Source organism: Gouania willdenowi, chromosome 1 (genome assembly GCF_900634775.1).
Source record: "Gouania willdenowi chromosome 1, fGouWil2.1, whole genome shotgun sequence".
NCBI lineage: Eukaryota > Metazoa > Chordata > Actinopteri > Blenniiformes > Gobiesocidae > Gouania > Gouania willdenowi.
This window is the reverse complement of record NC_041044.1, coordinates 21,541,775-21,569,243: the sequence shown is the minus strand read 5'-3', so window position 1 is coordinate 21,569,243 and position 27,469 is coordinate 21,541,775. Positions and strand designations below refer to the sequence as shown.

General features: G+C 39.3%; 3 protein-coding genes across 6 annotated transcripts; 1 reads left to right on the top strand and 2 right to left on the bottom strand.

Annotated features, from left to right (window-relative positions):
• Positions 1–556: 556 nt before the first annotated feature.
• On the top strand, positions 557–2,451 carry foxe1 (forkhead box E1). The gene is made up of 2 exons (XM_028450644.1): positions 557–698; positions 857–2,451. The coding sequence occupies exon 2, from the start codon at positions 876–878 to the stop codon at positions 1,965–1,967; it is 1,092 nt and encodes a 363-aa protein (XP_028306445.1). The 5' UTR covers positions 557–698; positions 857–875; the 3' UTR covers positions 1,968–2,451.
• An 818-nt stretch (positions 2,452–3,269) lies between these two features.
• Positions 3,270–16,551, bottom strand: spag5 (sperm associated antigen 5). Of its 4 annotated transcripts, none has more exons than XM_028458267.1 (25): positions 16,418–16,551; positions 13,739–13,800; positions 13,511–13,636; positions 11,308–13,430; positions 11,035–11,227; positions 10,787–10,903; positions 10,569–10,661; positions 9,986–10,120; positions 9,779–9,898; positions 9,487–9,579; positions 9,176–9,310; positions 8,998–9,091; positions 8,777–8,924; positions 8,617–8,667; positions 8,235–8,409; positions 7,867–8,000; positions 7,475–7,655; positions 7,194–7,338; positions 5,455–5,677; positions 4,609–4,741; positions 4,430–4,510; positions 4,184–4,333; positions 4,019–4,093; positions 3,845–3,925; positions 3,270–3,760 (listed from the first exon to the last, which is right to left on the bottom strand). In XM_028458267.1, exons 2-25 carry the CDS (start codon positions 13,775–13,777, stop codon positions 3,689–3,691), a joined length of 4,917 nt encoding a protein of 1,638 aa, XP_028314068.1. In that variant the 5' UTR covers positions 13,778–13,800; positions 16,418–16,551; the 3' UTR covers positions 3,270–3,688. The 4 variants fall into 4 exon arrangements, with proteins under 4 accessions (XP_028314068.1, XP_028314087.1, XP_028314060.1 ...); XM_028458286.1 differs by having other exon boundaries at positions 13,739–13,797; positions 16,418–16,525; XM_028458259.1 differs by lacking the exon at positions 16,418–16,551 and adding an exon at positions 15,314–15,623.
• On the bottom strand, positions 16,274–27,195 carry trmo (tRNA methyltransferase O). The gene is made up of 6 exons (XM_028458294.1): positions 27,004–27,195; positions 25,871–26,010; positions 21,561–21,735; positions 21,301–21,458; positions 16,727–17,278; positions 16,274–16,608 (listed from the first exon to the last, which is right to left on the bottom strand). The coding sequence occupies exons 1-6, from the start codon at positions 27,090–27,092 to the stop codon at positions 16,370–16,372; spliced, it is 1,353 nt and encodes a 450-aa protein (XP_028314095.1). The 5' UTR covers positions 27,093–27,195; the 3' UTR covers positions 16,274–16,369.
• Positions 27,196–27,469: the final 274 nt, after the last annotated feature.

The following is a 27,469-nucleotide window of genomic DNA, read 5'->3' as shown; positions in this document are numbered from 1 at the left end:
AAGGAAGCAAGATAGAAAAACAACTTGTAGTTAAAGTTACCACTAAAGAGGTGTTTTAGTGTTAAACGCCAAAACAACATGGACCAATTTAGGCTTTTTAAAATAAACTGAGGTCAGCTTTAGAAGGAAATTTGAATATCAAGAGGACAGAATGTTTTCACAGTTCTTTGGGATGAAAATCTAAATACATAAATAAAAAATCTGCATCAAATAAAGGTGATATTTGGAAGTAGATATAAATGCAAACTTATAACAAGGTCAATATGAACTTTTTTGTGCTCATTTAATACAAAGCTATTAAAGCAGTTGAAAAAAAATACAGAACAAAAGTCATTTCAGCAAAAAATGATTAGAATTTTTAGGCTTTTTAGGAATTATTTTGTGTTTTATGACCAAATTAGGAGTACTAGAATAAAGACGTTGAGCACAGAACATGCAGACTGTGAACAATGAACCCTTAGAAAGCAGAGGTATGTTGAGAGCATGTGATGCTTGGGGGGTGTGGCCCTTGAAGTGCTCTGCAGAGGTAACACACTCTTCAGGTAAGGTTGAGTGACTCATTCTCAAACACACCTTCAACACAACAAATGAGACGCTCACAATTTACCTCGTCGACTTAACGTGGTATAGCAATCACCGGGACTAATTAACAGAGCCTGCGTTACATGTAGCCATCTGCTGGATTCTGACTACAAACTGTGAGTGCTTACAAACAATTGTGGGATTTTGTGCAGGGTTGTGTGTTAAACAATATATATATTTTTTTTATTTCAACTGTTGAGGTTCAGATTTTCTCCAGTCAAACAGGAACAAATGCTGTGCAGCTTTTTCAGCTCTCTTACTTCTGTGTTTTAAGGACCATTCTTGAGCTGTCCATGACAATGCCGGTGGTCAAAGTGGAGAAAGACTCTCCAGCAGACTCCACGGTTCTGGCCTCCAATGCTCCACCTCAGCCAGAGGAGCAGCCCCGAGGTCGGAGGAGGAAGAGACCTCTGCAGCGGGGGAAACCTCCATACAGCTACATTGCACTAATCTCCATGGCCATAGCCAACTCACCTGACCGGAAATTGACATTAGGAGGTATCTACAAGTTCATCACTGAACGCTTTCCTTTCTACAGAGACAATTCAAAGAAATGGCAGAACTCCATTCGTCATAACTTGACTCTCAATGACTGTTTCATCAAAATACCTCGAGAGCCAGGACGTCCAGGGAAGGGGAACTACTGGGCGCTGGACCCAAATGCAGAGGACATGTTTGAGAGTGGCAGCTTCCTGAGGCGTAGAAAGAGGTTCAAGCGCTGTGACCTGAGCACATACACATCATATGTGCACGAGGGGCCAGTTTTCTCCCCTGTGCAGATTACACGATCTGCAGCATACACCAACTCAGTCTACCCTAACATGGCAGTCAGTTCAAGCTATGGGCAGCAGCTGCCCTCTACATACTACCCTTCAGCATCACCTCCTGGGTTTGGACATTCCCAGACCCGCATGTTCAGCATCAACAACATCATAGGACACCCAACCCCTGCCAGCATGCTCACAAGTCAGAACCCTGAAGTGATGCAGCAGCCCAGCCGGAGCTTCAGTCCTGAAGGGCTTCCTAATGGCTCCAGTCCGTGTGGCCTTGGAGCTCCAGGTTTCCAGAGTCAGACTTGCGGAGGAGCAATGCCGCCTCGTTCCTCTGCACACCCAGGGTTCACCTACTCAGGGCCCAGCAGCCATCCACACCATGGCTCCTATGGACAGGGTCACAGCCAGGGCTATGCAGCTGCTGCAGGACGCTTCCACACCGCAGCTCATGGGCCTGTAGAAACTATGGACCATTATGGCAGGGTGTCCCCAGTACAGCTGGGGTCCTTCTCCCAGTATAACAATGCTGCAGGTCCAATCGCCAACACGGGGGGATACCTCAGACACCCCACTTACCCAGGCAATATGGATCGCTTTGTCTCAGCTATATAAGCTAATGGGCATGTGGATTTTAGTGCTAAACCAACTTTTTAAAAGTACTTGGTTAACCAGTTGTTTGAAAACACAAACATAACGTTTGACCTCTTCGGACATAATTGTGATTTCCCACCCAGTGTCCAGAAAGACATGTTCTGTATCTACGCGTTAAGATTAAACGTCTAGTCACTGTCAAAACGGGGATGAGTAAAATATTTGCTTTTGCCATGTTTGTAAGTTTCCTGTTGGTGTTTTATTTGTCTTGACTTGAATGTTAAGTATCTCAATGCTATTGACTTCAAATGAGATAAGTTTGTATAAATTATTGTGCTTTGTGGTCATAGGCTTTGCAGTTAGCGGCTTCTTTGAAGAACCTCAGCTTTGATACATGTGTATGTAAAGTGTTGTGAAATGAAAATGCATATTTAGATTTCTTGGAAAATAAACTGAATGGTTTAGCAGTTTTCTGTAAGAATAAAATATCTAAATTATTGATAAACTTTTTGATTGCACTTAGTGACTCTTTGACATTAGTTTTTAGCTTAAACACGTTCAATAACTTACAGGGTAACACATCCTCAAGACATCTTTCGCAGCTAAAACTATATACTTATGTACTACCAAGGGCCAATAGCTTTATATTTCTATTAGTAGAAGTTAATACTTCATAGTGTGAAATTATGTCTGGAGCCGCAGTGTTAGCAGTGACTGACCTGGATTATGATTACACAAATCTGCTCAGTGAAGTGAACTATAACTCAACGTTTCTATTTGTACCATATAAATCAACACATTTCTACACAAGCTATGAATCTCTAAGAGGATCCAATAGGAGTCAAATCACAAGTACAGAGAAAATCATTCAATAGCGCAGCCCGATGTTATTCCAACATAACAAGTACACCGTCTTTAGTACACTATGTTTTATCTATCAAAAAACATCATGTATTATACATTATGAAAAATTTTAATATATGTAAAAGCTTGTATATGCAAATGTTAGAGATTTCAGTCCAGACACAACTTCATATGATCTCAAAGTATCGATATTTTTTTTAAATCATTGTTTCGAGTACCATAAGTAGACTGTAAAATTTTTATTTTATACACAACTATAGCCTTAAAGACAGGACAAAGCACATTGAATAGAATACAAGCTGAAAAACCTTTTAAATACAGATTTCTTTATTTTTACATTATTGTATAAGGAAAAAGCTGACCAGTAAATAAAACAAAGATGACTTCTAATTACAATAGGATTCTGTTTTTTTTAAATGAGTTTTGGATTAAAATATTGTATTTTGTACCTTTTTCAATTAACTTTAATAATAATAGATTGAAATCATAAATAATTTTTAATGGGGAGCACAACAGAAACATTTTAAAGGAAGTTGCTCATGATGAACACCTTGCGTGACATTTTTGTCAAAACTGGTGAGCAAGCGTTTGTGTGAATGACAATACCATAATAAAATACACTGCATGAGAAAGTGTGCACTTGAAAAGCCATTATAATGAATTCAAACACACCAGGCTAAAACCTTCTAACATTGTTTATTCACAAACCGTAATCTTAAGGAAAAAAACTCAATAATTTCTTACATTTTTTTACATTAAAGGTGAATGAAACCCAAAAAACTGAGTAGGTTAATATTTATTAGTCAATACTAAGTTTATGAACACCTTAAAAAACATAACAATAAATACAACTAGTGCAGGGGAACATTAAAAACACATTAGCCAATGTATTCAATAAGTTGCTGGAGTTGTTTACAGCTGTTCACAACCTCCGGCACAGAGAGCAGCGTCTGGAAAATAAACACACATTGGTCAATTCAAACAGTCAACAAACAACAAACATGGAAAAATATTTTGAATAAAACACTTCTTACCTCCCTGATTTTCCTGATCATTTTATTTAACATCAGAAGCTCTTTCTCAGTTTTCTGCTGGTTGGTCTGATGTATGATTTGCTGTGAGAGACATTATGAAGAACCAGGATCAGTTCTAAAATCCTGCATTTGACAATCTCTGACCCTACGATAGGTCATAAGAGTTTTACCCACATGTCGTTTCGCTCGCTCCAGCAGTTTAACTCGGGCTTGTTCGACTTCCTGAAGACAAGCCTTCAGTCTCTCTACCTGAGTGAGAAATAGACACAATGTGAGTGAGATATTACCAATGAAATATCACACAATTTATAACGCATGTCACAGGTGACAGAAACGAACTTCTTTTAACAAGTGGATCTTCTCCTCCAAATAATGTGCTGGGCTCGCTAATGGATCCTCGGCCTTCTTTAACTCCTCTAGTAGAAACTGAGACTCCCTCTTTGATTGGTGGAGAGCTCGGCGAAGCTCGGACAGCTCTTTTCGCAATTCCTGGATGGAAGAGAGAAAAAAAATAATTTTTAAAAGAAAAACATATACATTCAGAAGTTACAAATACATTTTCTTCAAGAAAAGAAAATGTCTTACATTGCTCTCGGTCTTGTGTTTATTCAGGGCTTCCTGGGATTCTTGAACATCTGAGATCAACTTTGTTAAGATTTTCTCATCCTATTAGAATACAAGCAGTGATTTTGACCTATTAGTTCAGTGAAAAATCACAGGTTACATCATAACTCAGATAAATAGAAGCCATGAGCTTTCCTCACCTGAGTTTTCTGCTCAAGAGCATAATTCCCCCTTTCAACCAGGTTCTGCAGACGGCTGAGCTGATGCTCCAACTCACAGGTTTTTGCTTCGTGCCTCCTGTTGGAAGCCTGGTGCTCCACCTGCTGCTCACAGCTGGAATGGCATGTTGAATAAAGTTGTTCAGATTCACATTAGGCATTTTGAAATACAAATTTATCATCAAACTGTGCTTCTTGATTCTATATTTCATATCAACAACATATAAAGACACAGGCTTTGTACCAACAGTAAATCATTATAGACTTTAATGTATTTATTTTGACTGAAGGGAATTTTAAACGTCTCATCTTTTGCTCCAACTCTTCTTCCACATATCCAACAAAATCACAATATTTCATCTAAACTCAGGATTTAATAAACAATTACTATTTTACTATCAATTAAATCTAACACATTTATCGATCGATAGATACACAATAATATACATTATCACAATAACACTATACACAAAATATTATAGGAGGTAGTCTGATTTTTCCATCATGACAAACTAAAATGTTTATACATTATTTAATTTTCACAAGGAAAAACCTGCTTGAAATGTGTTCCCTTTTTTAAGTTGTTTGTTCTTCAGAAGAGTTTTTTTCTAAGTAAATCCACGTGCTTCATCAAACAACACATGTACCATGCTGTACAAAGGCATAGAGCTGAACAACAAACAGGAATTTTAATGTATTATGCAATATTTCATATATGTAGATAAATGCAGATCACTGTTTGGTAGCTGTTGCCGACCATTTTAAAAGCATAGGAAGACACCTACACACACACAACAGAATGGTACAGGAAACATTGGTAAAGCTTACATGGTTTTCTGCAGCTCCATCAACTGACCATCTTTGTGTTGTTGAACCAGTTTCAGAGTGTGAACGAGCTCTGTGACGGTGCTGCTCAGGCCAGAGAGCAGCTCTACAACTCTGCTCTGGTCCTCTACCTCTGATTCAACACTCTTTTTAGGGCTGAGGACTCCGAGGCGGGTGAAGGCTCCCGACCGACTGAAAAGGGCTTCACACGGGGATGCAACTTTGTCTGGAGTTAGTGAGGAGACACAAGTACGTCCATAGTTGATATTCAGGCGTTTTATCAACATTGGTCAGGATTCCCACACTTTTTTCACAATGCTTTTTCAAAAACTTTTCCAAAATATTTTACCAAATTTCCATCACTTAGTTTTGAACCGCTAAGATCTATTCAATGCCATTAGAGCGCAAACAAAATGCTAGTTGTGTCCATCACTTATCTATCATAGAGCATCGTACAAAGTCGCAATTTCCTTTGACACTCATTTTGCAATTTCTATAAATAACGTTCAACTAACTTAGTGCTACCATGTTTAATTATAAGATTACAATGTCTATTTGCAGACATTTACTAAAAGTGATGTACAATACAAGGTGTATAAGACTTGATTAATTTAGTAATGTAAAGGTTTGATTTTAAACATTAAAATAAAATAGGTTCTATTTCCAATTTTTTTCCAAAGCAATTAAATTCTATCATTACTTTTCAAGACTAGGAAATCATTCTTTCAAATTCCATAACTTTTCCAGGAAGTTCATGACCGTGGGGACCCTGATTGGTTTGTTTTTCTCCATCAAGACAATAGATATGGTCTCAAATCAACATAAATCTATGGTACATATGTTTGTGGATGTAGATCCCGTGTAAAAGACCATCAGGTAAGAATGTTTTCTCATTATAAGAAAATGTAAAAAGCTAAACATGTTTTCAAGTCAGGTTTTTGTCTTTCAAAGACAACAAACATCAAAAGGTCCAGCAGTCACTCTTTGTACATGAGGCAGTATTTACACACACTTAGGGCTGGGCGATATATCGAATATACTCGATATATCGCAGCTTGTAGTCTGTGCGGTGTTGAAAATGACCATACCGTTAAACTCGCGGACTTTTTTTTTGGATTTTTTTTTTTTTTTTTTTTAAATATCTTAGTGGCATTATGCACAAAAGGTGCACTTAAATTTAGTGTTGTTTTGAAATGTCATCTTAATGACAACATGCACAAAAGGGCACTATTTGTTTTAAAATATTGTAGTGGCATTATGTACAAAAAGTGCACTTTAATTTTGTGTTTTGAAATGCCATGTGAGTTGCATCCTGCACTAATGTCTTGTTTTGAAATGTCTCTGTGACAATTTTGCACAGAACGTGCACTTTCTGTTGACAATTTCATGTTTGAGCCACTCACTGTTTAATAAATACAGTTATGTCAACTTTGACTTAGTTGTGATATCCCCTTTTTTGCATGAAAGTTTAAAATTGGCATATATTAATGCAGTATGATCAAGAATGTTTTAATGTAGACATATAGAATCATCATACTGGTGTGATTTTGTGCATCAAAGTGTTAATTCAAGGGTAATGCAAAATATCGAGATATATATCGTGTATCGTGACATGGCCTAAAAATATCGCGGTATTTATAAAAGGCCATATCGCCCAGCCCTACACACACTGCATATTACAACCACAGGCTTCCTCTGTAGGCCAATGAGAATGTTCTACACATGCAAGATGAGTAAAGTACCTGATTCGACTGTCGAGTCTGTTCTGACATCTTCCTCCCTCTCAGCAGTTAATGCCAACATGACGTTGTCAACGAATGAACTTGAGGAGCGCTGCTGCTCAATGTTGTTGCCTGGTTGGGATTCTTTGTCCTTCTGCTCTATTGTCTGAAAATAACATTAGAAACTTACATCAACGACTTGTTCACTCTGCAGTCTCAAATTTATTTGAGCTACAGTAACCATCTAGAAGTCTCAGAAATAATGCAGACGATTTCCCTAGAGTAAAAAGGCGACAACTGACCTGTTTAGTTACTGGGTCACTGAGGTCAGAGTGCAGCTCATTGTTCATTCCATGCAGAGTGTGAAAAAGCAAAGTGATGTCAGTGACAACATGAGCCATCGTCTCTTCATGCTGCAGTCGGGCTGTGTTGGACTGGTACTGTGTGGTTTCCAGCTCATCCTGCAAACTCTTGTTCTCAACTCTGTATTTTTTAAAGAACAAATAATTCTGTATCAGACACAAAATCAACTCCAAACAAGTCCAACGCAAATGACAGGATGTCAGCCATAGCAAAATACAAAATAGGTATGCCGGCCTAACTAAAAATATTCTACAGTGCTTCTGTGAACACAAATATGGAAACATAGGAAACATAAATAGATCTACACACACACAAGTGAGTGTGAACTTACCGAAGCTGAGAGACTTCTCTTTTCAGGTCCTCACACTGGATGTTCCTTTCCCGAAGACTTTGAAGGTTTTCTCCCAGCATTTGCTCACTTTCTCTCACTTGCTCTCGGGCCAACTCGTTCTCCATCAGCAGAAACTGACAAAAATAAACATAAACAATTAAAAACCCTCCCATCAAGAAAAAAACCTTAAACACAAAAAGAACCCTGTCCAAAGTCAAGAAAACATAATTTGATGTATTAATTAGACTTCAAGAAGATAATGTCACATAAAATGGGAATGATCTTCAGTCAGGTTTAACTAGAGTGTTATACAAAGATGCTAATGCTACAGGGCCGAAAAGACACTCAAACATAAATGTTTTGCTTACTTCGTTCGTTTCCCGTATGCTGCTGAGTTGTGTGCAAACATCTTGGAGCTGCTGGATCTGTAAACTCTGAGACTCAGTGAGCGTCTGCAGCTGCTCCAGCTGTTCCTCACTCTGAGCCAGAGCCCGACTCAGCTGTTTTCTGTGCTGCTCCGACTGATCCAGGGACGCCTCCAACCTAAACAAAAAACAGAGAAGCAACATTGATTAGGGTTTTCTCAACCATTCATTAACAGCAAAAGGAAAGCCTACCCATCAGCCTGTTGACTTTACTGGATTTGAATAACCCAAACTATTTATGAATAAATATATTAGGTGATATTATTCTTGTTCCTAAACTAAATGAAAACCTAGACATTAACGTTTAAAAACTGCCACTACTTACTCATTAGCTCTCTCTTTGGCTTCTTTCACGTCTTTCCACGATTGCTGCAAACTGAAAAACAGCAGCAATAAAAACAAAAGTTGTTGCTTGTGTGCCCTTTTATTTCTGTTTAACTACTGTGTGAGCTCATTTGTTCACTCCTACAGTAAAGGTGTCATACTTTGTCGTCTCGCCAGCAAGAGCCTGTTCCAAGAAAGTGTAGGAGGCCAACGTGGAGGAAACTGTCGCTGAAAGCTCCATCGCCTTCCTCTCCAGCAGGCTGGTCTCATCCTCTTTCTCCATGAGCTTCTGTCGCAGTACACCCATCTCTAAAATTTAGTTTGAAAAGTAAATGCACTGAATGTTTTGTGTGATGACAAAAAAACATTAGAGGAACATTACCTGATGTCAGAATTGTCACCTGAAGATTTAAATCTCCAATCTGGTCTCTGCAACTTTGGAGATTCGAATGGGCTTCATTTAACTTTTCCTCAATCTGTTGAGGAAAAGTTCATCAAACTCCACGTACTATAAATCCGGGGAATTGAAGCAAAGCCTGAAAGTGTAACAGTAGGTTGACCTGTTCTCGTTCCTCTATGGCCTGATCTTTTTCAGACATGTGCTCGTCTCTCTCCCTCAGAGCATCAGCCGCCTTCTCATTCAGCTTCAGGAGGATTGGAACACACCTCTGCACCAGGCTCTGCACTGCAAACAGCTGGGAAAAGAAACACTTGACATATTACACAACAAAGCACGCACACAAAAACCCCATTAATGTTTAATAAAAATAAAAATTTGATTCAAATCTCTCATTGAATCATAAAAAAATATTTCCAACACTGCTTTAATGATTCATTCTTAATTCATTAAAAAAAAAAAAAAAAAAACTACCTCCTGCTTTAAACTTGACTGCTCATCCGCAGTCTGGGACAGGAGTTCCGAGGCTGAGCTCAGGGTTTCAGTGTAGCTCTTGTTTAATGAAACCTGCATTTGGTAAAAAAAGAATTACATTGTGATGATGTAAACAAACAGTTTTACAGAAATACATTTTTCTTATAGTTCTAATTTTTAGCAGAAGTAGAAGAGATTGTTGTATAATACAATAGTTTAGGTTTGTTTGAACATTGCGGTTGTTGTTTTTTCCAGAATCATTGTGTCTGTGGTTGGTTGTGTTTTTTTCTACCTGCTGTGGATACGTTTGTTTCAGGGCTACCAGGAGTTCTTGTTGTGACTCAGCACTTTTCTCACTTGCTGACATTTCTATGGCACAATGTGTTCTCAGCTGCTCCATAACATTGAAAGCCTGAGTGCAGACAACCAAAGGTATGTGGATATAAATACTTTTAACACAGGGACAAGTGTAATACAGTGCACGTAGTTCACATCATACCGCCTCTTTAGCTGTGACGGCCTCTTGCATTTGCGTCTCCATGTCACTTCTTTGCTGAAGAGCTTCTTTGACCTTTTGCGTCATCCTCAACTGTGTCCGCTTTGACTTCTCAAACAAAGACTTCATGTATTCATACTGAAGAGCCAGGAGAGGCCATGCAATGTAAACAATGGAACATGAACAATTAGTATAAAATCAAATGTCACACCACTGTTGGATTCATTAAAGAGATAAAACATTGTTCATTGACAGCTTCTTGTATATATCTGAATTATATTTGTATTATTATTTTTCTACTGTAATGTGTGCACTTGTACTTAATCCTTATTTAATTAACAGTCTTTACTTAATTATATACATTTTCTTTTTCTTTGTTAGTGTTATTTCACTTCATTTGAAATATTTCTCGTGCCTCTGTGACAAAGAAATTTCCCCCTGGGATATATACTGTAAAGTACTTCTGATTCTGACTTCCTCCTTACTTTTATTCTTATTCTATATATTTTATCAATCCCTCAATAGCTTGTAATGATCATTATTTGTGATTAACTAAAAAAAAAAAAAAGGATCCTGTTTGACTTACATGGGACACAAGGCTTTGATGGTCCTCTTGGACAATGACATGCACTTCTTTCATGGTGGAAAGAGCAGCGTCTGTGTCGCCACTCAAGGACGTCTGTTTAAACAAATGCAAACACTTTACTACTCTCTGTAAACATCACAACATTTACACACGTGTTATTCCTAATGTACATTAAAGATGTCATTATTCCTACATGTAAACTCAAAAGTGTCTCTTACCATGGTGATTCTTGTGTCTTGAACACACTGCATTAAATTCTGTAGAAAACTTTCATTGAGCTCCAACTCGTCGATCCTGCTCAATGCCTCCAAGTAAAGGTCTCTGTACATTGTGGTCTTCATATAATCCAAAACAGATTTATATTAAGAATGTGTATCAACAAATTCACCTTACAATTAAAATATCACAATATGTAATTTCAACAATCTAATCCATTTCTAAGAGAAAGAGTTGATATAGTGCTCACCTGGCTGAGTTCAGTGTGTTCAGTCTGTACAAGTTTCTCTCTGAGCTCTGAAGGAGAACGACCAGCTGAAGGACATGCTTGTGCTCTGGCTGCAGTCAACTGCTGCACCAGGGCCTCCACCATGATCATACTGGAAATCAGCCTCTGCTCCAGCTCTGGTCTGGAGTGGCCCTCTAAGCTGCCTGAAGGTAAGCTGAGAACACAAAAACAGAGAAAGACAAAATGACAAATACATACAAATAAATAAGGATTATTCTTTTTATAGATACTTACTTCCAAAGGAGGGGGTCGGTCATGGTGCAGGAATCCACCACACTGAAAAGCCTTTTTCTCTCATACAGCCCAGATGTGTTGAGACTGCGGTTTACCTGTTTCACAGGACTAGTGCCGACAGACGCAGTGTGAGACTCCGCAGCAGCAGCTTTAAATTCAGGGTGAGAAACAGCAGCAGAATGGGGAGCAATGGCAGTAGCGGCGGGCCCCATTTTTCCTGAAGCCAGGATGAGGAACTCAGCCATCTGCATGAGCTGCTGCTGAAGAGGCCCTTCAGGCATCAGCGGGAAATCCAGAACCTGCTTCTGAACTTCAGCTTGTGGTGCTATAGTGGCCCTCTCAGCCAACTCCTCACCTAGCTCTATCATTGGTCCAGCCTGTGGTTTGCACCCGACGGCTGTGGAGTTTAAAAGAGGACGAGGCATGGGGCTTTCCAAGACCTCAGCCAACAGCCCCCCTGCAGAGTCCACAACAACAGGAGACAGCTCACTTTTCTCACCATCAAGGGCAGAATCATCAGCTAAAAACTGTCTGTGAGCTGGATGGATATTATGATCCTTGAGGGAACACAGTGAAGCTCTCCTCACAACAGGGCTGAGAATCCCCATCTGCAGCGCAGAGAAAACTGAAGTGTAATTTGATGGGACTTTCAAAACAAGAGGCAGATTCTCCACAGAGTTGACCACAGCAGGTCCAGTTCCAGATGAACCAAGGGCGCTGTCTTTGGTCTCACTGGAATCAGAGGGTCTGTAGATGGATTTCACTTGAGAGATATTTTCCACGTAATTCTGCAGCTCCACAGGTGTAGGACTCTGTACTGGAGCTAGGTCAGACTCAATAATCTCTGTTTTATGAACAACTGACGGCCCTCCCCCGTCCTGTGGGAGGATTGTTGTCTCTTGCATGTGATGGTTATCATCTTGAGTGTTTAAAGATCTACATAGTGAAACTTTTTCAAGGTCTGGCATGTCTGCCTTTTCAGCAGAGCCTTTGTGGTGCTTGTAGCCTTCTTGGGTTTGACCCAGTGCAGTAGAGACAGATTCACTCTCAATCTTAGGCTGACTGACCATGACTTGTTCCAAACGTAATGGTAAGAGTTTCTCATTACTGACAGGACAGGATAGAGAATCGTCTGTTTGGTTAAACTTGTTGTCTGGTTCCTCCATGATTACCAATTTAGCACCCGCGGTGTCAACACTGCTCGGGAATATTTCACTGGTTGTTGAGGAGATGTCATCTTGAGGCATTGAAGACGTTTGATTATAACATTGTGGATGATCGAATTGCTCCTGTAAATATCCACCAAGTGAAATACTTGGATTTATACTACGGTGCTGCTCTGGTAGAAGAACACACGCTTCTACAAGCTTTGGACTGTCTGAAATTTCAACTTCACCTCCAGTGCAGGTAAATAATTTAAGCATTTTATTCAGTCCATTCTCAGTCGTTTCAGAACTGTGTGTGTTCTCAGTGACAGCAGAACCATCACTTACGCTGGTACAGTATGGATGATCAGCATGTTCCACTTGACTAGAATTGACAGAGCAATCTGAGCAGGTCGAGTTCACACCGCTGGTATTCAAAGATTTACTGAGCTCTGACTCCAGTGGAGGAAATTGGTTATCTTCTTCTTCTATTAAATTATCATAAATTTCAACCTCACCTCCATCACAGTGCACAAACTCCCAAATGAAATTCTCGCTAGTTTGTAAAGTGCTTGAATTTGGCTCAAAGAGGTCAACTCGTGCTTGTACATCGCTGACAACACAGCATTCATCTCCTACATTGGTGATCACAGAGCAAGGCTCGTTTCCCTCAGGATTGCAATAAGGATGTTCTTCATGTTCACAGCAAGACGACATCATCACACTGTGAGTGATAGCGCTATCTTCTTTTTCATTCTTATATGAAACGCAGTCTTTGGGCAAAACAAGACTCTCCTCTTCGCAAAGCATGGAATTTAAGATCTCAACCTCACCGCCCACACAAATGTAGGATTTAAAGGTTACATCTCCAAGCTCAGAAACAGACTGAGATTCAGATCGATCAGTAGTGGCTTCCATAGTTGTGGTGGGGGAACAAGAGCGCAGGTGGAGCTTTGATTCCCCGTCAGGAATGTCATCCTGTAAAATAATACATTGGAAGCTTCACAGATATGCTTAAAATAGCAATACTAGATTTAGGATTACGGTAGGAAACTCACATTTGGGCTTTTGGTTGACTCAGCATTCAATGATGCCCCATTTTTTAGTTTAGTTGCACTTGATAAGTGCAGAATGTCATTGTCCAGACTTCTCAGAGGTGTTCGCTCCTCATAGCCACTGGAACGCTGAAAAACAACATGCAAGTTTAACGGTGCAGCGTAGGCTGAGTCGCTTAGTAACAGTTAATGTGTGTGAAGCAGGCAGCACGAAAGGAAACAAACACTCACCAAGCCTTCAATCCCGCTACCCGACTTTCTTATGGACATTATAGCAACGTTCTTGAAAACTACTAAACAGAGAAAAATAAATTCATTACATTCATCAAAATTAGAGGTGTCCCAATCCAAAATCGATATCAAATATCGGTCCAATATTAGCCTGAAAACAAATATTGGATTAAAATTTATGGATTTATCCATTTTTATCTTCCCCCAATTCATTTTTTTATTCAATTGTAGAATTCTGTACATATTAGGTTGAAGGTTAAAATTTATTTATGGGTCAGTTTTTCTCAAACCTACTGTTGCTGACTATTGTTCTCTGACTAACATCACTTGATCAAGTCTTTTCTAACATTCCACACTACAAAATAAGTAATTATTACTTTTTTAAAGAAAACAAAATATGTATGATTCATGCTGATATCGGATCAATATCGTATCGGTCGATACGCAAGGCTGCTATATTGATATCATACCGGAAATGAAAAAGTTGTATCAAAATGTTAATTTTTTTTTTTTTTTTTAAAGAATTGTTAATAAGGTCAGCTAAAACAAAGTGAAGAAAAATAATTTCAGTACTTGTTCTGCTGTGGGTTGCTCAAATAGTTAATTTAAATTGAAATAGTAGTGAATATTGGAGCTTCTAATAATGTGTGAGCAAATAACTGTTCACGTGATTCAGTAATTATTAGAAGATGCAAAGTCTCTCAATGTGGTCAAGTGTTTCAGGCAGTCAAATGCCAAATCATTTTAATAGATCATGTTATATATATTTATAATCGGTATTCGTTATTAGCCTGTTTGTAATCGAATTGAGATTTCAATAATCGGAATCAAATTGAATCAGGACTGAAAATGTATCTATTCATTTATTTTTTGTATACTTCTGTTCTTTCCTTGTTTTCCACCTTTACTTATACGGTCTTGGCTGATTTGTTGTTTGTAATTTTATTTTTTGCAATCTGACACTGGGACATGCACAATAATTCCTTTGTACCTGTACTTTCTTAACATGTACATATGGTAATAAACTTTAGTCTATTCTAAAATGAGCTGATTAACCACCCATAGTTAATAATTTAAAATACATATATATATTAAATTGTTTTCTTCTGTAATGTCTTATTTTATTCAAGTCTTTTATTTTACGTTTCATCCTTGTAAAGTATCTTTGAGCAGCTGTAAAAGCCTTTTCTAAATAAAATGTATTATTATTATTCCCTTATCACACAGCCTTAATTATTGACAGCTAATTGTATTAGCTGTTTAGAGCTAGCTCAAATATTTGGCAATGTCATCATGTCAAAACAGAAGACTCGAGCTTTTCATTGCGCAACCAGGTAAAACATGTACACACTATCACACAGCTGATTCAAATTAGCCCGAAAGCGCACTCACAAGTAAACATAATTATTTTAACCCACAATAAAAGTAATAAGTTCATGCGTGTGCAAGTTATATCCCTGAAAATAATGGAAATGTCATAACACAGACAAACTGTGTGATAAGAGCGTTGTAAATCACTTAGTCACACTTTATATCTGCCTGAAACATATATTGAACAATACAAGAGTACAATACCTTAAATTCAACAGTGAGGAAACCTTAACACAGACGCATTAGATGTTTTCAGAGCAAACGGGAGTTCTGCTAAATAAAAGGCAAACTCTCCATCAACCGCGTTACATTCAAAACACAAATGTCAGCGCTGTGATTGGTCCATTTCTCTTCTTCGGTGGTTAACTGGTGCACTGCGTAATGCTTAGCTAGTGTGTGCTGCCCCCTACAGCATGAAGGCAGCACTGTGCGAGGACATGATTTCCGGTTTGTACAAATATGGAGTTATTACTAAATAAATGCATATTATAATACACCAGACGTAATGTATGGAGAAAAAAGATTTAAAAAAAATTTGTCTTTTAGACTGATTCCACATGTGTAATTGATAAAACATGTCCCACAGCAAACAGCCCTAAGAGCTGAATTTGACCTTGCAGAGGTGGGCGACTGGCGACCCAGGGGCCACATGCGGCCGTTGATTTAATTTTGTGTTGGCCCCAAAAAAAGATACACAAAATGACTCCAAAAACACTGAAAATTACATTAAAAAAAACAAAGTAAAAGAAAAAAACACAAAATTAAATCAAAATTACTTGAGAAAATATAGAAAATAAATAATAAAAAAAAATACACAATCACAAAATCACACAAAACAAAAATGCACAAAGGAAGAGAAAAATACACAAAATGACTAAACTTAAGGGAAGGAAATAACATTTTCATAGACAATGAAAAACAAATAAGTATAAGCTCTGTACTTTTGAGAATGAAAAGGAACCTCACAGTCACAGTATAATCCCATTTTTAAAATGTGACTTTTTTATAACCATAACAGAAATTAAAATGATATGTTTTCCTGAATTTATCTATTGTGTCTAAACAAAACAAAAATTACTTAAAATAGTTTAACAAGATTTGTAAAACCAAAGCTTGTGTAGGAATAAAAACAACAAAAAAAATTGTCAACTTTTTTTTTAATTGAAAACAATTTATCACTCACCTACATTATTCACCTCGTGATTTCACAAATCTTTATTGAACAAACGTCACTGGTATTACTAAGGTACATAAGCTTCACTAAATGGGCCTTTCACACTGAGGTTCAACAGGTCGGACCTGCAGTACCTCAGCAAAGCCTTGTCCAAACCAGCAGGTAATGTCAGCTGTGTCCAGGGTGAAGAAGAAGAGTCTGTCTCTGCAGCGGGTTCTCCTGTAGACTGAGCGAGGGTCTGCTGACAACACGCTCCTTATGGCAGATGCAGCCTCCTCTGGACTGTGTAGAAACCTGAACCTGGGTCTGTCGCTCCCAGAGGGTCCTAAAGGAACAGAGCTCTGTTATTTACTCATTCCTCCTCAGTCATGAATGCCTGCTTTCACCCTCATCACTGACCCAATAGCAACCTCTACTGGAGAGAAAAAGCTTTTGCACCTTACCCGACAGGTGTGCAGGAAGAAATTCTGCCAGCTGCTTTTCAGCGTGAGGAGTGAACCGCACTTCCAAACTGGCAACAAGAGGTTCTCTAATCCAGCCTGCAATGGTAGTGAGAGCGTCCTCTCCATAACAGGGATGATCCTCGGTCACTTGTTTGGAATCAACAGAATCTGAACCTTGGCATTTGTACACAGAACTGTTTTGAAACGGGTCTGGATTCACAAAGGCTTTAACCTCCTCCAAACAGTTGTTAAAGTCTTTGTGCAGGGACAACTGAGAACTGATGCCTAAATCAGATCCATCGTTCTCTTTAGATGGCAGATTCTTCACATCTGCATCATCACCTGTGTGCGTGTCTCTATGAAGGTCACTGATGTCCGACTCCTCCTTAGATTCATCCATAGTCATGTTAGTTTGGTTCGTGTCTATAACAGGAGGTCCCGTCCCTGGGCTCAGCCTCATATCGGGGGAGTCGTAGTCTGGGATGAAGGGTTTGATGTCCAGGACCGGAGTGCCAGCAATCATGTCAATGTCTGACAGATGAAGTGTGTCACCTAAAAAAGACAATTACCTTGTCAAAAGCATGTCTATGTACTGATTTTTAACTACTATACAAACAAAATGTCAAACAACAAGCAATAAGGACAACAGTGGACTAGAATGCAGCCCATTCAGCACAGAGCACCAGCAGCATTATTAAATGCCCTCGTTTCTATGTTTTTTAACAACAGTGGAGTCACATGACCTTGTCTCAGTGTCACATGTTTGGCACTTTGGAAATGTATTTTATTATAGAGTTGTAGCCAAAGTACATGTACATTGTGTCTTTTTGAGGTGTTATGAAGTATGACGAAAGACAAACTCCCACAGCCAGAAGTAGCAGCAGTTTGGGTGTTTTCTTGTTTTGTTTTGTGGTTTCCTTTGTGCTGTTTTTCCTACCCAGTTTGAGGCCACATTATTGTCTATTTTAATTATTTCTCAATAATTGGACAAAAAGGAACAAATATTGTTTAATATACTACAACTGGCGGCTGGGGAAAAAATAGGATTCTAACACAGGAGAGACATGGACATTTACAAGACGGAGAAAAAAATAGAAAAATACATTTTTAACAGGAATTCTTTATGCCGCAATGGAAATAATGGATTACATTATATACCTCACTATAGACCAGATTTTACTTTTCAAAATCGAAGCTGAAACGTTTAGGAAGAATCACTCCCTATTAGGGTTGGGCACCAGGAACCAGTTTCTAACGTCCAGTTCCGGAACCGTTACGAAGATGTTTGAATTTCAATTCGATTCCTAAATAGCTTGTTTCCACGGCTTGCTCTGTTTGTTTCCGCGGGGTTTGTATAAGATGTATTCAGAACGCGACTGTCGTCTGTGAGTGTGTGTGTGTCTGTCTGGCTGCGGAGCAGCCGACCATAGGCTGACCAGGGGAGAGAAAGAACGTTGATCACTTCTTCTCCGGCTGTATCATTAACAGCGCCGATTCTGCGGTTTAAATGATCAACTTAGGGAGTTACTAAATGATGAGTTCACCCAGACTGTAGGCGTATTCAAGAAGTTAATAGCTTTGTTACGGTGAAATTTACGGTTACCTCGTCTTCGACTGGAAAAACACTCTCTGCTTCTACAAATGATGAAGACCATTCTGGAGGAATGATGAAGTCATAAAAAATGATTTTATTCTAAACTAAATAAAAAAGGTACAGACAGGATAATCAAAGGGATCTCCCCTTGGCCAAAAGGAAGATCCCTTTGGCCAAAGGGAGAAACACGAGACTGACCCAGGATCACACTTCACACACGTTTTCACCCAGTTCCACTTCCTCCCCCACCGCCCGAAGAGGTGAGAATGCAAAAGCAGAGAGGGGGTTAGGCCAAAGGGAAAGCAGATGAGCGTAGAAATGTGTGTGTGTGTGTGTGTGTGTGTGTGTATGTATGTGTGGGAGTCGTCGTGTCTGGCCAATGTGTATTGGGAGGGCAAGTTAAGACAACAGACGTGAAAAGTATACAACTTAAGATATTATATTTGAATAAGATCAAATATATGAGTAAGAATAAGAGAAAATGTATGAGTAAATATAATTAATCAATTTTGCCATCACAGCTTTCATTTAGCCTCACTAAATGAGAACGTCTGCGTTCACACCAAACGCGTTTCGGGCGTCAAAATCGTGCCTCACGCCCGTGGTTGGACGCTTGTGCTCAATGAATCAGACGCTTGTCACCAGCGTCGGAGATGCTCGAGACGTCCATACAAGTTGGGAAGGGAGCATGTTGAGGGGAGGGGCTTCTCTGTTGCTGGTGGTGATCATACAATGGATGATATTGTGGCGATCAGTTACGTTCATACTACACCCAGTGACTGAAGTGATGGGGAACATAATTGTGTTGAGAAGATGGTGTTTCCAGTCAGATGTATTTTGGTGTGACTCAGTGTGTGCACAGTGATGTCAGAGGGCTATAGAGAAGAGTGGGTGAATGGAGAATAAAGTTTGGAGTTTCTTGCTGAACACGCCACCTCTGACTCCCATTCATCTGCTCTACATTATTGAGAGTGGCTTGGCTTTATGTGATAAATAAAACCAGACAACATCGCCGAAGGGCTCCTCGGTGCCGTTTCTGGATTCACCCGAGCTGCGCTCAGACGAGAGTCGCTTTCAGCGCTACTTCTGACTCTCCCGTGCCCAGTTTGATGACCTGCTGACCCGCATTGGCACTTGTATCTCCTACCAAGACACCAACTATCGCCGCTCTGATCCAGCAGAAGAGTGCCTGTCCATCTGTCTCCGCCTCCGGTTAGTGTTGTTTTTTTTCTCATTATTCTGAATATGTCACGGTTGGGGAAAGCTTCTGTTTGGTCAGCGCGGCGCGATATGCTTCAAAGGTTTAACAATCCCAACTCCAGCGTCGGCCGCGTTGGAGGCGCCGGACGTACGTCAAAAGCTTGAAATCTCAAAACGTGCATCGTCCGCCGTGTCGCTTCAAAACGCGTTGCACAGGAGGCGCGGGACCACCATGTATTGTGAATGTACACCTGCCGCTTTTGATGTGTTTGGTGTGAAAGTGCCATAGGACAGTCCTCTGCTGCTGCCGTCTCTCTGTAGGGGGGGAGGGGCTGCTGCCTCTGAATTACAGACAGTGACGGCCAGTTGTTGCATTTTTTAATTAATTTTTTTTTTTAAATTGACGTGCACTCCATACAACTATTACAATACAAACAATTCACACACTTACCCGTTTATATAAAACAAATTATTTACAGTCATATACAATTTACATATGTACATAAAGAAAATAATACTTGGGGTACTTTTACTTTAATCAACAGATATAAGGATTCAAAAATGTCCAAAGTTTCCACTGCTCTTTTGTCTTAAACTCCATGTAAAGAGGTCTTATATTAGTCTATTTTCTTTTTAAAGTGGTGCAATTTTAGTGGCTGTAGACTCCAATTACATTCACATATATAATATTTCCCTACAAAATAAACAAGTTCAAAATATAACTAATTTTTGTAGTTTGTTTCCACTGTATCCAGAATAATAATAATATTTCTAAACAAGAACTGTTGATTGATTTGTCACATGACCGCACCAGGGTTTGAGTTTGTTTTATTTAGTTTCACATCTACTGTACCTGTAGCTCTTTTTAGACTGCTGTTGTCAATTTGTTTGTAGCGTTATTTCAGCAAGTTTCACTTTTACAGTTACAGTTGGGGACCTTTGTAATTGAATATCCTAGTTACAGTGCAGCAACCAAATTAAACTGTATCAACTAAGTGAATTAATAAAAATGGCCTGTGTAAAGGCTCTTTCAAATAAAAAAATTATCCTGGGAAATCTGTGACCTGTTGACCTGCACAACTCAAAGAATCGGAATCAAGAATCCTTTAGAACAGGAATCAAAATTGAGAATTGGAATCAGAATTGTTAAAATCCAAACGATGCTAAACTCTACTCCCTGTATGTTTATATTTTGTTCTGATTTGTTGTCTAAAAAGTATCTCGAATCAATGTCATCAAATCTATTTAATACATGTATTTCTCCCCCTCCTTTTTATGTTTAAGTCTTTATTTTAGGAGGGTTTTCATATCATTTTGGAAATTTTCCTAATTCAATTTAACTTTTGTCATGTTTTTAATAATCTACTTATATAATATTACAAATGTTAAAGCATTTAGCGACTGCTTTGAAAAGTGCTCTAAGAATGAAGTTTTAATATCATTAATCACAGTTTCATAAGTTGTCCTCTGACTGTAAAAAACATCAAACAATGATATGACATTAATAATAAATAAAAAAATATGGCGTTATTACAGAGTTTAAAAACAATTATGTAACATTTCCTGAAATGTTTAAAAAAGAACTATTCTACATTGTTTTGTTATACAGCATCAATAACAAAGTCTACTTTTTAACTGTTTCTATTCACTTCTTTTCTCTTATCGTTGAAACACACCTGAGAGTAATCTCATTAGTAGCAGATCACAAGATAATTTCAAGTGATGGTGAAATAACCTAAATCATTGATTTGTGACTAGGACAGTCAATAAAGTTACTCACCGTCTACTTTGTCCAGCTTTGCCAGAGTAAGACCCAGAGCGTTGGGCCGGTGAGGGCTGCGTGTTGAGTACACACCCACTCTCTGACCATTGAGTCGCGGAGGCTTCACTTTGGCTTTGTAAGTGAGGTGGCCGTTTTTGTGAAAAAGAAAGATGATCCTGTGGAAACCAGAAAATATGATTAAAAATGCAACATTATTTAGTATGAAAAGTAAAGGACAGAGTGAAGAATAACCATGGATATAATCCTAATGTTCCTACCAGACATGGGAGTACTGCTCCAGGCCCACCAAGGCGTGTTCAGGGTTGTTGAAAACACTCTGCTGAATTTGAAGCTCTGCCCTTGAGGGGCCACATATGGTGGGCTGTCTAGGTGTCCCATTCTTCACAGAGAAACAGGAGCTGATGTAGCCAATCGGGACTGTCTGAATGTTCCCTTCAAAGTCAATGACATTGTGTTTAACATGGTGGCAAAGATGCAGCTTACCTCAAAATGTTCAATCATTTATTGTGAGTGCAAATGTGATCCTTGAAGTCAATAAACAGTCATGTGTTCATCCGACTAAAAATAGATCCTTCGCCAGTTTTTAACTACTGTGTGTATATAAGGACATAACATTTACATTTTCTCATCTTTCGAGCAGAATTAAAAGGACAGAGTCAGAAAAAAGGTGAAAACCAGGGGCCTCATTTCTAAAAGTGTGCCTAGGTAAGCACACTTCAGTTGGCGTACTCTGAAAACCAGGAAGTGCGTATAATTTTTTTTTTTACAACTTATAAACGACCGCACACGTTTTAAAGCACAATCAATGTGGAAAGTTGTCGCACGTGAGAAAACTCCTTGCTACGCCCATACTGGTGCCTATGAAAGGTCGGGTGAATGCCCTTGATGAATATTCACTAATACAAATTTCACAGTGGACCGAGGGAGAAAACGAGCAAATAAAACCATTTTCACTCAATGTGAGGTGGAGGTATTAACTATTGAGGTGGACACACGCAGGAGAGTGTAATTTTATTATGAATAATAGAAAGGCAGATCACGTTGCTTTCCCTCAGAACTTCAGAATGTGACTGAAGTGATCAGGTGGAGGGACACACAGATGCACTAAGGGCTCTATTCTCCCATGTGCGTAAGTCCAAAAAGCCACACAGCTGGGCTGTTTTTGGCTGTGTGCTATTCTCCCCCTGTACTTAAGTCAGTCGCTGCACGCCTTCATCCCAGTTACGCACTGTAGGTGGAGCAGCCCTGAAATGTGGGTGTTTCAGTTCAAATCTGGCTTTATGCGCATTCTCCAGTGTGCGTAAGTCCTTTTCCTCTTCTAACCGTGGAATAAGTGCAGCGCCCCGATAAGGTGAAACATTATATTGCACTATAAATATGGACTTAGTTACATTTGAAGCCACACAGACTCGTGCATCATGCAACAGCAGCTGTGATCACTCAGCTGCTGCTGCGCGATTAATTAAAACTCTGACAGACGCAGACTCCTGTCCACGTTGGTCACAGTGATTCAACTCTTTTCAAACTATGTCCAACGTAAAGTCACAGGTTCATCCACTACAGAGTGAAACAAGCTGTCATATGTGGATGAGGATGGAACACAAACTGTTCCGACACATTTTAATGAGGCTCAGCTCAGGTCACTTTAAACTATTTATATTTAAAACTGCGTATTATGGAAGCCAATAGTTCTGTTTCACTGCAAACATCCCTCTGTATTAAAGCAGGACGCTCTGCGGCCACGTTATTTCCTCATATCTACAGCGCATTTAACTCGGTCACGCTTTACAGCAATGATGATGATGATGATAAGAGATTTTAATTGTGACTCAGTCACACTGTAATAATCTGATCAATGATCTGATCAAATCAACCTGTTGCACTGTTTTTCAATGAAGGCGTTTCAAATTAAAAGTTAACTATAATTTTCACGGATTTCAATGACATTTACAAGCGTTGGGAAAACCCCATGTTCCGTGATTTCTAGGCAGCCCCAAAAAAATGACATCACCGCCTCCTTTTCTTCAGCCTGCCTTCATTCACACATACGCGCTTTTGGTCTACCTTACGCGCGGTGGGCGTGTCAGCAGCCTGGACCGGAGAATATACGTAGGAGAGAAGCGTGTAACTGCAGGCGTGTAAAAAAGCACTTAAGTCCAGAAGGGAGAATAGACCCCTATATGTGCCAGAAGCATGGGATTCAAATGTATTTCCTGTTTGAATAAATAAAAATAAACAGGTAGTAAAACACCTTTGGAATAATACGTTATTCACAATATTTCATTTCAAGTGAAACTATATTTTTTCATCAGTCGCAGGGTGTTTACAGGTGAGTGAGGGCGGAAGCGTCGCAGTTCCTCATCATCCCACCCACCCCAGCCTTGTCCGCCCTCCCACAGCACCGCGTTCTCAAGAGGGGGGGGTCCCGCCTATAGGTCTCCCTAGACTCTGTAGATCCGCTCCCTCCAGAGTCTCCCGTGCATCTCTTCCTCCAGCGGTGCCAGATAAGCCACTGTGTGTCTTTACACATTGTGAGTGCGTTCCTTTTAATAACAGCTACAGGTGTTGCAGCCAATTGATCAGGAGTTCTGCGCAATGATCATGTGATTTTAATTACAATTATTATTATTAATATAAAACTGTTTGTAGGCGCATGCACGTCACTCACTCCCTGGGGTGTCAGTATAATTTTTTCCATCTTCGTTTTTGCAAATGTATCTTTCATATACAGGTAAAAGCCAGTAAATTAGAATATTTAGAAAAACTTGATTTATTTCAGTAATTGCATTCAAAAGGTGTAACTTGTACATTATATTTATTCATTGCACACAGACTGATGCATTCAAATGTTTATTTCATTTAATTTTGATGATTTGAAGTGGCAACAAATGAAAATCCAAAATTCCGTGTGTCACAAAATTAGAATATTACTTAAGGCTGATACAAAAAAGGGATTTTTAGAAATGTTGGCCAACTGAAAAGTATGAAAATGAAAAATATGAGCATGTACAATACTCAATACTTGGTTGGAGCTCCTTTTGCCTCAATTACTGCGTTAATGCGGCGTGGCATGGAGTCCATGAGTTTCTGGCACTGCTCGGGTGTTATGAGAGCCCAGGTTGCCCTGATAGTGGCCTTCAACTCCTCTGCGTTTTTGGGTCTGGCATTCTGCATCTTCCTTTTCACAATACCCCACAGATTTTCTATGGGGCTAAGGTCAGGGGAGTTGGCTGGCCAATTTAGAACAGAAATACCATGGTCCGTAAACCAGGCACGGGTAGATTTTGCGCTGTGTGCAGGCGCCAAGTCCTGTTGGAACTTGAAATCTCCATCTCCATAGAGCAGGTCAGCAGCAGGAAGCCACTGTTGACCAAGAAACAGCGCGAAAAGCGTCTCACCTGGGCTAAGGAAAAAAAGAGCTGGACTGCTGCTGAGTGGTCCAAAGTCATGTTTTCTGACGAAAGCAAATTTTGCATTTCCTTTGGAAATCGAGGTCCCAGAGTCTGGAGGAGGACAGGAGAGGCACAGGATCCACGTTGCCTGAAGTCTAGTGTAAAGTTTCCACCATCAGTGATGGTTTGGGGTGCCATGTCATCTGCTGGTGTCGGTCCACTCTGTTTCCTGAGATCCAGGGTCAACGCAGCCGTATACCAGCAAGTTTTAGAGCACTTCATGCTTCCTGCTGCTGACCTGCTCTATGGAGATGGAGATTTCAAGTTCCAACAGGACTTGGCGCCTGCACACAGCGCAAAATCTACCCGTGCCTGGTTTACGGACCATGGTATTTCTGTTCTAAATTGGCCAGCCAACTCCCCTGACCTTAGCCCCATAGAAAATCTGTGGGGTATTGTGAAAAGGAAGATGCAGAATGCCAGACCCAAAAACGCAGAGGAGTTGAAGGCCACTATCAGGGCAACCTGGGCTCTCATAACACCCGAGCAGTGCCAGAAACTCATGGACTCCATGCCACGCCGCATTAACGCAGTAATTGAGGCAAAAGGAGCTCCAACCAAGTATTGAGTATTGTACATGCTCATATTTTTCATTTTCATACTTTTCAGTTGGCCAACATTTCTAAAAATCCCTTTTTTGTATCAGCCTTAAGTAATATTCTAATTTTGTGACACACGGAATTTTGGATTTTCATTTGTTGCCACTTCAAATCATCAAAATTAAATGAAATAAACATTTGAATGCATCAGTCTGTGTGCAATGAATAAATATAATGTACAAGTTACACCTTTTGAATGCAATTACTGAAATAAATCAAGTTTTTCTAAATATTCTAATTTACTGGCTTTTACCTGTATATGTGTTGTGAAAAGTGCAATGTTCGATTATTTCACACAACAAATGAATCCATTTCAAAGAGCTATCATTAATGTCATCCTTCTCCTGTTGGAGTCGGAGTTTCTCGTTTCTCATGATTTTGTGCGTACGGCAGGGTCAGAGCTGCAGTGGAGATGCGCACATTATATAGCCAGGTTTTTTTTCACTTTTACGTACGCAGCATTTATAAATGAGGCCCCTGGTCTCTGTAAATTATATTTCTATATATGTGTCTCACCTTTCTCTAGAGAAACAAGAGGTGAAGATGCTGAGGGTGTCGGCTCATTTACGCTCCTACTCAGGCCAATCTTTGACACAGCAGTCTGAACTGAGGCCAGATGTTTACGGTGTGCTCTCACAGCACTGTCCAACATCTGCCTGTTGGGGAGGAGGAGAAGGGTTCATATGGGTGGGTTCAATTCTAACAACAAAAAGATCAATGGAAAAATAACTGTTTGTATAAAGGTGACAAGACAGAGTTTTTCAGTCTCTGAAAGTAACGCTTGGGAAAAACACTTCAAAAACTGAGTTATCGGGCATCATGATGATCCTATACTGTACACATAAAGATTTTGCCAAATAACGGCTAAATTATGGATTTTTTGTCTGATTCCAATGAAAACCAGAAAAACATTGTCAGGAGGAAGATGTAGTCCAATGAAAGGCAGAGTAGGCCTAGAAATCCATAGAATAAAACTCTGGGAAGCTGAATAAAATCTAAATATTTTACATTCTCTTGATCTCAGTTTGTAGGATATTCACACAAACAAAGATTTTAATTTAAATGTGTGGATTTGTTTAATTTTGAAATTAAAAAAATATTCTAACATGATTTATACACCATTAAATTAATTAAAAGTTTAATATTTCACTGATCCGCTCAAAAGGTTTGCAGTGAGATGGTTAGCACTTCTGCCTTGCATCTTATTTGCGTTATATCTAAATCTTGCAAATAAAACAAAATAAATCACTCAGATAAGAAGCATGATGTATAATTCAAATCCCAAACAGACTTTATTTTAATTTCCATTGAGGTCTGTAATTTTGAGTCGTGCCCGCAACAAACAAGAGCGATTTTGTTGATAGATAAGAGCACGTGTTTTTAAATCTCTGGATGTTGCTTTTGTACATGTGACTACCTCTGACCGGAAAAGGAACAAAGCTCACTGCGCATGCGCATTTCTGACATCTGTTCACAAAAAATGTTTGATAAAGTTGTATTGTTGTCATATATTTATTTTTAGCATTATCAAAAACGGTTATTAATTTATTGTAAACGGTAACATAGAAATGATTTGAAAATACGTTTCAGCATCATATTAGTTAGTTTGGAGGCACGTGTTTACCTTTTGTCAGACACAGTAAACATACCTGAGGTTCTTGATTTCTTTCCGCATCACAGAAACCTGCTGGTTCAGTCTGTTCATATGTTCCTTACAGCATTCACACAAAGAGCTCATGTTTTTTAACTAACAGCAATAATAACTAGATTAAATACGGAAACAAAAAGCGCATTTGGTTAGCTTTTAGCAGCGCCTGTTGTACACACGACGGTGGATTTACGTCAAACCGGAAGTACTTGACAACGAACGTGGGGCCAACCAGATGTGTTAAAGCTACAAACTAAATGACTCAGGATTCCTTTTTAATCAAATTTGATATTGGTTTACCACCGCTAACGGTGTTGGGTCTCATGATGTCACTTTTAAGTGAACATATGCGTCAGAGGTTATTGTAGATATAGATGTGGTACTTTACAAGAACAGTGCCTATTTAGTATCCACCAGGGGGCAGCAAAGAGAAATTATTTAATACTCCACCTGGGGGCTGTCAAGGG